Here is a 12,816-nt window from a genome sequence, read left to right as displayed (position 1 = left end):
AGCGAGGTGTGCTCTGATTGGCCAGCTATCCAGTGCGTTGTGATTGGTCGAATACCTCAAGCGTGTGACGGAAATATTATGACCCTTACCATATTGTGATGCCATGTCCCAGAGAGATGAGACAAAACCAATAAAACCCATTACAAACGAGGCATTTGTTGCATCCAGTGAGGACATAATTACAGATTATAATGACTTATACTGGCTTTTTACGCGTTGCATCGCGCCGCGTAAACATAAAACCATGTCTGTATTTGTGATCGGAGAAATGACAAATAACAAGCGCTACTCTACACTGCTCAAAACTCGCATAGGATCAGGAAACAGTCCTCCATAAAATGCTCTGCACACATCTGAATATTTGGGTTGAAGTGTTCTGGAACAGTGTTGTAAATACAACTTAACCACTGATTTCTAGTCGTGTCCTCTTTTGGAAGACCAAACAAAGTATTATCACTTTCGCAACGAAACACACAGCGTCTTCACAACATGGCGGTGGCGGTAGCAGCAATACTACAGTGAGAATCAAAGTTACGCCTTCTTTCTTAGCGTGAACATTTGGGCGGTGTTATGCAAATCTTCCCACACAGTGACATAGACATGTGGGGGCATGTTTGAATGAGGCATTTTAGGAGGGTGTGGACGAGTCTTAACTTTTATAAAGAATATCTCTTTGGGTTTGAGACTTTAGTCTTTGCAACTTTAGGGATCTTATCTATTCACGAGCAGCTTGTAACACTCCAAAGAGAAAGGAAAACTTGAAATCGCATCATATGACCCCTTTAATCAACAATTACTTTACAGAGAGCTTCTTAATCTACTTGAGGTAACCAAATTGATAGTAGTTGCAAGCTAAGTAGTCCCTCTGTGAACTTTACATCCCATTTTAAGTAAGGCCTCCAGAATGGCAGGTGAAACCCAATCCTGACTGCTGTATGGCTCAGGTCAAGTCAGATTTTTTTTTTTTTCACCTGTTTTGTGTTTTATCACCAAACTATTTAACTATTGCACTTCTTCATATGTGACAGTTTTTATCCTAATGGTTACCCTGTTGTTTTTGTAGATAGTACTGTTGATGGACTTCCCAACTACGAAGTTGTTCATCCCGTCAGAGTGGATTCATCAGGACATTTTTTGTCCAATCTTGTGTCCCACCGCATGAGTCGAATTCAAAGGAGAGAGACAGTAAAAAACAAAGAGAGCCTGGCCCAGGTTTTTTACCATCTACAGTATGGTGGTCAAGACCTGCACTTTAACCTCACCCTAAACCCTCATCTACTAGCGCCTGGATTCCTCACAGAGTGGAGATACGGTGGTCTGCAAGGGTCTACATTACATAGCCATGGCCACTCTCTCTGCTACTTCCTGGGAGATGTCTGGAGCAGTACACTGAAGTGGGGTCAAGCAGCTCTGAGCACTTGCAATGGCCTGGTGAGTTTGTATTTTGTTCCCATGTGTTCCCAATTATGTAAAATATGGAAATATTTTATCAAATATTATAAAATAATACATTATTTAATAATAGTTCTTGACACTGAACAACATCCTTGTCTATTTATACTGTAATTTACCATATATTTAAGGGGTAGGAAGGAATTTGCTTGAATTCACAGAGCCTGTGGCATTCTTGTTTTTTGGTGGACTCCCAATGAGTAATCTATAGGCTACCGTAGAGGACCTTAGTGACCCCTTCATAACAGGGCCTGGGCAACATTCCCAGAAATCTCCCATGACGACAGACTTGGGAATAGGTTAGAGGTTAGAGTAAGGGTTAAGGCTATCATTGTTTGGAAGAGACATTGTTTCAGGCCAAACAAAGGATGTTGATACAGGTGATCCATGTAATCCAGAAAAATGTCCTACTTGGGTAAATTGCATCATGTCACTTACACAAACAGCTTACCCTCTCTTTTTTACATAAATAGAGAGCTAACTGATTTAGGGTCATTGGCACAACACTTGTTTTCTGTCATGGTCAATTTATTTATTTTAAATTGTATTTATTTTAAAATACATAAATTCATTTCTTGTATAATAAGTATGTAATTTCTGGATTAAATTAATAAATTATGATGGAGAGGTGGGTTTGATTTTGACATTGTTGAGGACATAGTAAACCCCGACCACACCTTGATATATGTTTTACCAGTATTTCATGTAATCTAAAAAGCCTTTACTTACAGATAAATAGCCAAAACACTCACAAAGGGAGTTTATGTCAGTATGTTCCTCAGACAATAATTGCACATTATTAGAATTTCAGTCCTGTACTTCATGATATTTGCTCATAAAGATACTATACATCACTTAAATTTAAATTTAAAAATGATTCACTTCCGTGACGAACACAACTTTCACAAGCATCTGATTAACAGATGAACAACACGCTGTTATTTTGCTATTGTTCATTTTGTGGATATTTCAGCGAACAGTTTGCTTTATACAATCTATAAACAAGTATTACGCAAAACACTCACGTGCAGCCGTCTGTCTCTTCTGTTGACTAATCGCTTTGATTTAAAAATGGTAAACTTTATTCAGCTGAACTGTGCACAATGCAGTTTAAACTCTTATGTTATATTCTTGCTCTGTTCATGCAATAATCAACATCCTGTAATAAGAAGGGTTTTCCAGCATATTTACTTTAACTTCTCAGGTGCCGCCAAGTCTTATTAACCTTATATCAAGACTTATTTAGGGGGGTCGATAGCAGGGAATCAGATCTGGGCCAGGGCACTCTTGAAACAGAGATTGTTAATCTTAATGAGACAGTCCTGGTTAAATAAAGGTAAAAAAAAAAACAAAAAAAAAAACACAAGCCACTGACGGACAACAGTCAATATAAGAATATATTTTAATTGTTTTATCAAAATTATTGCAAGGGAGAATTCAGTAGTCTCTGGATATTGATGGGACATGCTCCTAGCCTCCCTTCTAAAATCTACGGCCCTGAGGGATGAGAGGGTGGCTGTTGCAGAAAGTAAAAAAATGTCAAGGTGATGCAACTTTCCTGATTATGAAGGTATTTATGATATGAATAATGGTATTTATGAATTAATAATTCATGATATTTAAAAAAAATAAATTTTTACCATGAAATTATTATTTAAAAACCTTATTAAAAATAATTGTAAAATATTTTTTTGTAGTTGATCACTGACACTTTGACAGCAAATAATACACAATGTTTTACATTAAAGTTGTACCTTTCTGAATAAAAATCTGTTTAATATTTAGGTGTTGTAATAATAAGTAGTAGGTGCCCTGTGGCAAAACATACAGCTGCAGTGAAATGAGACAGTGAATGTGGATTGCATGGGTATAAGCTGTTTAATTTTGTGTCACGTTACTTTGACCTTGTATTCTCTCTAGACAGGGCTGTTCAAGCTCTCAGAAGAGGAATTCTTCATTAGTCCGCTGGAGTCGGCACAAGAAGATTCGGCCCCTCGCGCTCATGCAATCTATAAGCGACATGCTGTCCAATCAGAACACCAGCTGGTGCAGCCTCTGTTTGGGGAGCACACAGCTAACGCAACCTGTGGGGTCAGAGGTAAGACTTTTGGGGCGTAGGACTCAATGGGGCTAAATAATTTATGAACAGATGTCTTTCATGATTAAAGCACATCATTCACTTATGATCCAAGGTCATTTTTAATCATCTTTAGATCCTTTAGAAGGGGCAAAGCAGGTGGAGAGGCAAAGAGAGCGCTGGGAGAGACGTCAACATCGCAGACGGATCAGACAGCGCTCCATAAGCACTGAGAAGTGGGTAGAGACTCTGGTTGTGGCTGATCCTAAAATGGTGGAGTACCATGGGCGCAAAGGAGTTGTGAGCTATGTGCTCTCTGTCATGAATATTGTGAGTAACAGTCCTATCTTTAAACAATTCATGTTGTTTTCCAAGCGCAAGCGGCACTATTACTGTTGCTCGTACAATTACTAAAACCTTAAAGAGATCACTGTCCTGTCATGATTTACTTACCCTCTTGTCATTCCAAACCTATGTCTCAGCATTTTTTGTTCATAGGCTGAAAGTCAGTGTGGTTCAGTGTTGTTTTGGAACCCACCGACATTCATTATATGAACAAAAACAATAAACAAAAGCAAAACTGCTTATTTTAAGTTTCACAAATAATTAAGGTGATTCAATTAATTAAAATCTTTTGGAAGAACTGTCCCTTTAACACTTAAATGTGTTTAAGACTAAAACTATGGAGACCTGTTTCTGCCACAAAATAAAAAAAAGGTAATTGCAAATTTTTATCTCACAATTTGGACTTTGCTTTTGTCAGAAATATGAGATGTAAACTCAGAACTGTGAGAAAAAAGTCAGAATTCTGAGTTTACATATTGCCATTTTTTTAATGCCATAAAATAAAAAACGTTATTGCAACTTTTTATCTCACAATTTGGACTTTTCTCACAATTCTGAGAAAAAAAATCAGGACTGCAATTTGCAACATATATACTCCTAACTACTAGATAACTGTAGACTTGCGAGAAAAATGTCAGAATTCTGGTTTACATCTCGTAATTCTGTTTTTTTTTTCACCATGGAACAAAAAATTTTATTGCAACTTTTTATCTCACAATTCTGAATTTGTAAATTCAGGAATTATTTATTTTTTGATTATTTATTTTAGGAATTATTTATTGTTTTATTACCAAGTTCTTTAGCACAGATGAATATGATGGTTTGCACAGTTTTTTTTAATGTACTTGTCAATAATAGTTTTTTGTTAATTTTTAACCAAAAAAAAAAACTTCTATACTGCAACGTGTGTACATTAATGTTGAAAAAAAATTAACTTAAATGATTTTAGCAAATGGCTGCAATATAACAAAGAGTGAAAAATTTAAGGGGGTCTGAATACTTTCCGTACCCACTGTATCTCATCCTGTGACACTTTGTGCTATGGTGTTCTATTACATTTCAAAGTGAACTGATTTATGAATTTCATCTGGAGAATGATTAGGTAGATGAAAATTGTCAATTGTCTTCCCTCTTAGTCTCCACCTTGTCAGGAACACCCGAAGAAAGAATTCCAAAAGTTTTCAAATCTGCATTTTTCTTTTTTCATTCTTAACTCTGATGTGTTGTTTCAAACTATCCTCATTTCATCCCTTCAGCTTTCTCCTCACTGACTCTTTTCTTCTCAAATAGCTACAGTGTGCCTTCAGGCAGCACTCATTCTGCTAGTTGCTCCTGAGCTGGATCCAAGTCAGCTGACCGTGTTACCGATTCAGTCTGTTAGGTACATTTTCCAAAATATACTCTGAATGCTTTGTCTGGCTTCTGTTTTTGAGGAGGGAAAAGCCTTCAGGGAAAAACGTTTTCCATTCCAGACACTTGGTTGGTATTGAAGTATATTCTGTAAAGGGGAAACATTCCATTATCCTCAGTTTCCTGCCAGGCAGCTTCTCTTGTAGGTCTATCCTGCTACTTACAACATGAGTTGGCAGGAGTTTAGGTCTGGCTATACAGACTGCAGTGTTTTACAATTTTCAAAGTGAGGAAAACAGCTACAGTAAGTAAAAGAGGCAGTTGTATAAATGATTTAGACACAAAGCCTGTTTAACTATGTTTAGCTCTGTTCCACATTTTAGTAAGCTACCTTGCTGTCTACTGCTGACAGGAATATTCTAAAAATGCGGTCACATTTACCATTGCTCTGCAAATTTTCTTGGGTGAAATCTAGTCATTTCAATCGATGTGAATGGATATTTCATGTGGGGGCGAAACATTTCTCTTCAGAGATTAAAGCTAAACACATGGATTTGAATTTTTATTTTTACTTATTTATTTGTTATTTTTTTGTATTATCTTGGGAAAAATTGGTAGAAAGTGGTCCAACATGTTAATTTGAAGTGATTTTTCAAAAAGAAAAACAGAGAAAAAAAATAGGCAATGACAGTGTACTCCATTAATTTACTTTAAATACTACAGCATAGCCTCTTGTTTGCAGTTAAAGAATCAGTAGAGAGGAAGAATTATTGGGACTTCAGGCACAATTACATTACAGTGACAATTACAGAATTACAACTAGAGGTTTACATTTTCTGAGCATAATAGGATTTGTTAGGCAATTCCCAAGATGTTCTGAGTGGTTGTTATTACACTGCTATGCAATTGCTTGGGTGTTCTGGTAGTTGGCAAGCAATTCCTAATTGGGTGCTAGGGTGTTCTGGGTGGTTACTACATGGTTGCTTACTGGTCCAAGTCAAAAGGGCCCACCCCCAAGTCTCTGTGATATTCTGGTCTCTAGATATGGCTTGGGTCTCTTCATTACATGTAAATCCTAAAATTAACTTGTTAATGTATTTTATCTGTCATGCAAAAATTGCTAGCCAGATTGCTTAAAAAAGTAAAAGCACACCTCTGCTTAACAAGCCACATAATATTAGATTTCATTCATGTCTGTAGCTCAGCAAGGATGAGTTATGCCCAGAAATTCACTAATTAATTGCAGTGGCTAATGATCACACGTTTTTTATTCGTTTGCTTGACATCTCTAACCTTGCTAAATATATTTGCCAACATTTTCCATGTAAGGTTGATCACTATAGGGAACTGTAACATTAGTACCTGCAACCCGAAAAATCAAGGCATTATAATAACGTTAACCAGACATTGAGTGTGCCTTAGACTCGTCAAAGATCAGATTCATTTTAGCAGAAGTTGCTTCACCTCAAAAAGACAGAACGGCCTCAAATGTGCCTCATTAATTCACTGGAACAATTTGTAATGAGCACCACAGAATCATAGAAAATGCCTCATCATATTTCAGACCACATTTACCTCAAGGAGAGCTTTGATATGAGAGCAGAACTTGTAAGCATCTCACCAACAGAAAACTCCTTAGTTCAATATCAGTATGTCAGTCATATCAAGTGTTCTTGGGTTCTTTCTGTGACTTATTTTGGTTACTGCTCTGCATAGGAACTCCTAGACCCTATTTAGGGGGGCTTCAGTTCCCTTGTCTTTCATCTAAGCTCCTGTAAAGATCTGCGATTCACAGCCGAGTAAAAAACAGCTGAAAACAGCGGCTGCAGTAAGCTATCTGAGGTTACTTCACTCGAAATCCTCCCCATACCACTCATTAAAAACGCTACAACATTAAGTATTATCATTCCCTCTAGTCAGTGGCCAGATCATAGGCAACATAAGGCTCCGCACACAGCTGTCACAGATACACTATCCATTTCTAGAGCGTTCATCCAAATGCTCTCCATTCCAGGGGACTCAAAACAAACTACCATTACTGGCTATTTTAACAAAGATTTTGACCTAGAATGTTTAAATTACTGCAGTATAACAGTTGTGATGTTAGATTAGCTTCAAATCTAGATGACGTTTTAGATAATACTTGATTTATTTACAATTTCAGATGTGAGAATGCTGTGTTTTATAGGTGGCAGGGTTATTTCGGGATGCCAGCATTGGAAATGCCATCAACATCGCTGTCGTGCGTCTCATTCTGCTGGAAAAAGACGAGGTAAGTGAAATGACAAAGCAGTCATGCAAACCCTTGCTCTAAAAATACATGGCAGACATTATGAGTCAACATCGTTGCTGCAAAACAGACCAGGTGCACTATGACCACGTACGCACTGCAATGTTTTGGAGGTGACGGCTGCATTTAAATGTGGGAATGAATCACCTAATTCAGGGGTCTGCAACCATTTTTGATTTATGTTGGTGATCACTGTTCCTTACTTTTTACTTTGGTGGCTTAATCTGAGGAATATTCCCCATATGTGTCACCACATGGGTTTCTGAAGAGAAAAAGAAAAAAAAATACTGTCAAAAAAGCATATTTTAAACTTGGTACACTCTCAGAAATAAAGGTATAACAGCTGTCACTGGGGCGGTACCTTTTCAAAAGGTAAATATTTGTACCTAAAGGCTCCATTTTGGTACCTTAAAGGTACATATTAGTACCTAATAGGTACAAAAGTGTACCTTTTGAAAAGGTACCGCCCCAGTGACAGCTGTTGTACCTTTATTTCTGAGAGTGTTTATTGGTGGTAAATTAAGTTGCAGCTGGTAGAAAACAAATCACAGAAGATGCAGTCTTTATTAAGTGTATTTGATTTGAATCATGCACATCACATTATCATTTTTACAATGTGGCTGAAATTTCAACTTAAATGTAATGATTTTTTACTGGAATGTTGACTTCCATTTGCTGCTTGGTGAGTTAGGGCTTGGTGATAAAAAATACAATTAAATCAAATTCTAATAATTTTACAAAAAAAAAAATTATTATTATTATTACTATTAAAGCAGCAATACTGTGCAGTTAAATAATATTCCTCACTCTCTCATGCCAGTATCTAACCCATTTACATACACGTCTTAGGTTGCTCATGAAATTTGTTTATTGGCATAGTGATAACCATAGCAATTGTTTGGATTTATGACTGCAAACAATAAACATGAATAAGAACAGTTTATGTCATTAGGTGTTAGTTTCTTATGCCTGAAGTAATTTTAATATTAACCACTGGACAACACTGGTGAGAACACTGAACCACTGGTGAGAGCAACTCAGTAAAGAAATACAGACTTGGAAAAACTGTCAAGACATCATTGTGATTTGCTTCCTCCACATCTGGAGAACAGAGACACACGTTTGATATGCTTTTAAATGCATCAACAACTAGTTGTTCAGTTTGTTTGTTTCAGACTTTGAGTAAATATGGTTGTCATTCCTGTAAATAACCAAATTCTGTGTGTGCAAAGTTAAAAAAGAAGAAGAGTGACAACAGTAATTTAGCTGTTTAGTGTGAATCTGGTTGCAAGAATTTTATCAAAGGATGTCATTTGGGGTATTAACTTAAACCCCCTTAACACTTTCAGGTACAGAGACAGAATTTATTTCATACATTCACTTATTTTGCCATGAATTAATAATGCAAAATTAACGTGCAAATTAACATGGATTTATTATGTTTAAATCCCAAAGTCTGGGGCCAGGGGTCATTTTTTAGGTGTTTTCTCATAGTGATTTATGCATTAAAGCAGAACTTCTCAACTCTGGCCCTCAAGGTCCACTTTCCTGCAGAGTTTAGCTCTAACCTTGATCAAACTCACCTGCCTGTTGCTTTCTAGTAATCCTGAAGACCTATTAGCTTGTTCAGGTGTGTTTGATTACGGTTGGAGCTAAACTCTGTTGGAAGGTGGGCCTTGAGGGCCAGAGTTGGGAACCTCTGCAGGATAGTTCAGCCAAAAATGAAAATTCTGTCATCAATTACTTACCCTCATGTAAACACTGAATCATTGGACTATTGGTAATAACAGAACTTGAAACAATAGTTTTGCTATCAGTGCTTTTGGGAAAAGTACCCAAGATTGGTTTGAAATGCCATGTGCTCAAATATGCCTCCTTAAAATAAGCACACGTTTATTCATTTATAAACAGGGTTAGCTGAGGATGTAAATTCCACAAATCACCAAATATGGAAAGCTCTTTGCCAATTGATCTTTATTTTTTGCCATTGTGGTTACAGTGTGTAACCACCACACTTTATTTATATGCATTTATTTATTTATAGTGTTTACCACCATCTAAAAGTTCATGCATTTTAGAGTTGTATCATTACTTTTATAAATTCACATTCCTCAACATGATACCTTCAATAAAAGCTCCAATAAAGCAATTTTTGGGACCCTTTCAAGTTTAATATTAAAATGGTAATTCTTCTTTAGACTCAACAATTATATGTCATACTTCATACATACGAACTTTACATAAAATGGGAAAATTGTAATATTGTATGTATTTAATTCTTTCATCTGTTATTAGGAGGATTTGAAAATCACCCATCATGCAGACAACAGCCTGAACAGCTTCTGTAAGTGGCAGAAAGGCATCAATATGAAGGATGATGATCATCCAGTCCATCATGATGTGGCTGTCCTCATTACTAGGTACAAATGGCCTAATTGTAACCAAAATTACATTGCTTTAAATATATATAACCCATGTGTTAACCCTTTTCTATGACACAGAAAAGACATTTGTGCTGCCATCAATAAGCCTTGTGAGACATTGGGACTGTCTCATGTGGCTGGAATGTGCCAACCTCATCGCAGCTGCAGCATCAATGAAGATACAGGCCTGCCCCTCGCATTTACAATCGCACATGAGCTCGGCCACAAGTAAGTCCTATAACATAGATTAAATATACCGTAGAGCCAGTCTTGGTTTTAAAATGTTTCAGATTATTATAAGTTAGCTATTACTTACATTATTGATGGAATTGCCATTAGGGATGTCCCGATCAGGTTTTTTTGCCCTATTGTGTCGGGTGTTTGTTTTTGAGGTGCCGTATCAGGTTTGTTGTGTTAAATGTAGCCTTTTCCTTTCCACCTCTTGCAATCCCAAGTTTACATATCTCACAGTTTGCTATGGCAATGTTGTTGTCATCAACTTTATAATACCTCCAGACCGCAGACATACTCGCGCTTTCCGCTTCAAGCTGCTTCCGTGTTCTACTTTGCCGGCATTTAACCAATAGCGTCTCTGCAACAAACTGATGTCATGCCGCACGCGTTGCTGTTTCTGTGTGGAGTCAAAAGGGTCTAACTCTGTGCCACCGCATAACTATAGATGTGTTAAAAAATAATGAGAATATATATACATATATATCCGAGTCCTGATCGGGAGGTAACGTCCGATTCCGATCGAGTCTGAAACCACGTGATCGGGCCCAATTTCCGATCACGTGATCGGATCTGGACATCCCTAATTGCCATGTATAGATTTTTAAAGATTATTGATGGAATTTTCATATACCTTTAGATTAAACGTTTTTTAAGACCACAAGAAGCAAAAATGGACTTAAGTGTCCAAACATTTGGCTGTTGTGTACACATTTCGATCACATTTTACTTGGGGACAAGTTCTCAGTAGTAACTAACTTTTAACTATGACTTTTGCCTCAATAAACTCCTAATTTGCTGCTTATTAATAGTAAGGTAGTTGTTAAGTTTAGGTATGGGGTAAGACTAAGAGATCTAAAATATTGTCATGCAAAATAACGCATTAATATGTGCTTTATAAGTACTAAGAAACAGACAATATGCCAGGATTATGCATGCTAATAAGCAGCTAGTTAATAGTGAGAATTGGTCCTTAAAATAAAGTGTTATCCACATTTCTAGACCACTCCTGCCTTCCTCAAATTTGGTAAAGAAGAAAGGCCCTGTGACATTCTGTTATGAGACGAGAGACATATCCGCTAAACAGGGATAAACGCAAAACAATACACAAGACTAAAACAGAAAACACGGAATGGCTCGGTAAGGCAGCTAACACTTGGGGAGTGAAAAATGCAGAACAATACTCGGCGACTAGAGCAGGATCAGGGTAGGTGTTATATAGTGTGTGTAATAGCATTCAGGTGAGCGTGTAATTGGTTTCAGGTGTGAGTGTAATCAGTGCAATGGAACATGGGGATTTATATAGTGTGTGTTATTGGTAGCAGCTGTGTGTGATTGGTTTCAGGTGAGCTTGTGATTAGTGCAATGGAGTATGGGAAATGTAGTCCAGGGTGATGTGTAACAGTCTGTGTGGTGCGAGAGTCAATATCATGGAAGAGCGACCTCTGGTGGCAAGTGGATGGAAATTCATGGATCGGATTTGTGACATAGCCCCGCCCCCCAAGGAGCAACTTCCAGACGCTCCTAACTCATAATTCAGGAGGGTGGTGAAGCGGAGGCAGAACAGGGGGAGGGACGGAGGGCCAGGTCCACGTGGAAGTGGAGAGACCGGGGACTGAGGCAGAGTAGGCGCGGAGGCGGAACAGGGGGAGGGATGGAGGGCCAGGTCCACGTGGAAGTGGAGAGACCGGGGACTGAGGCAGAGTAGGCAGAGCGGAGAACCAGGGTGGAGCCGGCAGAGCAGGTGGAGTTGAGAACCACCAGAGCAGGACAGGAGACCACCAGGCCGAAGCAGACAGACAGAAGACCACCACGACGGAGCAGACTGGACAGAAGCCCACCAGGGCAGAGCAGACGTGACAGAAGCCCACCAGGGCGGAGCAGAAGACCTCTACGACGGAGCAGACAGAGCAGGAACCCACCAGGGTGGAGCAGACGGGACAGAAGACCGGCAGAGCATAGCCAGAGACCAACACAACAGAGCAGATGGAGCATTGGCCCACCAGAGCGTGTCGGCAGACCACCACAGCGGACCAGAGTGATCAGGAACCCATGGCAGGGACTGAGGCCTAGGGAAAACTGAAACATAGGAGATAGACAGTGCATTTACGGTCTCAAGGACTGAGGCAGGAAATACAGTGGGCTTATTTCTGGTCTCTTTAGGCATGGCTGTCAGTGCTAAAAGTTCAGTGTAGGTCTCCTGGAGAATGGCTGGACAGACAGACAGTTCATAATTAGACTTAAGAGCAGATTCGAGACAGACAGACGGTTCAAAGTTAAATTCATTAGTCGAAACAGGATAGACAGATAGATCAAAAATCAGATTCAACGGCAGCATTGACACAAACAGACAGTTCACACTCAGCCTCCATGGTTGGTTCAAACCAGAAAGTGAGTTCACAAACGGCCTCCATAGCCGTGGCCTCCATAGCCGTGACAGGACAGGCAAAGAGCTCACAAACGGCCTCCATAGCCATGACAGGATGGGAAGTGAGTTCACAGACGGCCTCCACAGCCGTGACAGAACAAGCAGAGAGTTTGCAAATGGCCTCTATAGCCGTGACATGACGGGCAGTGAGTTCACAGACGGCCTCCATAGCCATGACAGGACAGGCAGAGAGTTCACAAACGGCCTCCATAGCCGTGAC

The 12,816-nt window shown here is 38.9% G+C and overlaps 1 protein-coding gene across 1 annotated transcript in view; it reads left to right on the top strand.

The window, feature by feature from the left end:
• The first annotated feature begins 904 nt into the window (after positions 1 to 904).
• adamts7 (a disintegrin-like and metallopeptidase (reprolysin type) with thrombospondin type 1 motif, 7) overlaps positions 905 to 12,816 on the top strand; it is a 73,332-nt gene continuing 61,420 nt past the window's right edge. The window contains exons 1-7 of the mRNA XM_016484012.1: positions 905 to 911; positions 1,064 to 1,431; positions 3,373 to 3,550; positions 3,666 to 3,859; positions 7,413 to 7,496; positions 9,810 to 9,934; positions 10,016 to 10,165. Coding sequence (XP_016339498.1) covers positions 905 to 911; positions 1,064 to 1,431; positions 3,373 to 3,550; positions 3,666 to 3,859; positions 7,413 to 7,496; positions 9,810 to 9,934; positions 10,016 to 10,165 — 1,106 coding nt within the window. The remainder of the gene's footprint in view (positions 912 to 1,063; positions 1,432 to 3,372; positions 3,551 to 3,665; positions 3,860 to 7,412; positions 7,497 to 9,809; positions 9,935 to 10,015; positions 10,166 to 12,816) is intronic.

The sequence above is a fragment of the Sinocyclocheilus anshuiensis genome, unplaced genomic scaffold, assembly GCF_001515605.1.
Source record: "Sinocyclocheilus anshuiensis isolate Anshui unplaced genomic scaffold, SAMN03320099.WGS_v1.1 scaffold773, whole genome shotgun sequence".
NCBI classification, from domain to species: domain Eukaryota; kingdom Metazoa; phylum Chordata; class Actinopteri; order Cypriniformes; family Cyprinidae; genus Sinocyclocheilus; species Sinocyclocheilus anshuiensis.
The sequence above is the reverse complement of the archived record's forward strand: the minus strand, read 5'-3'. Positions and strand labels throughout refer to the sequence as shown.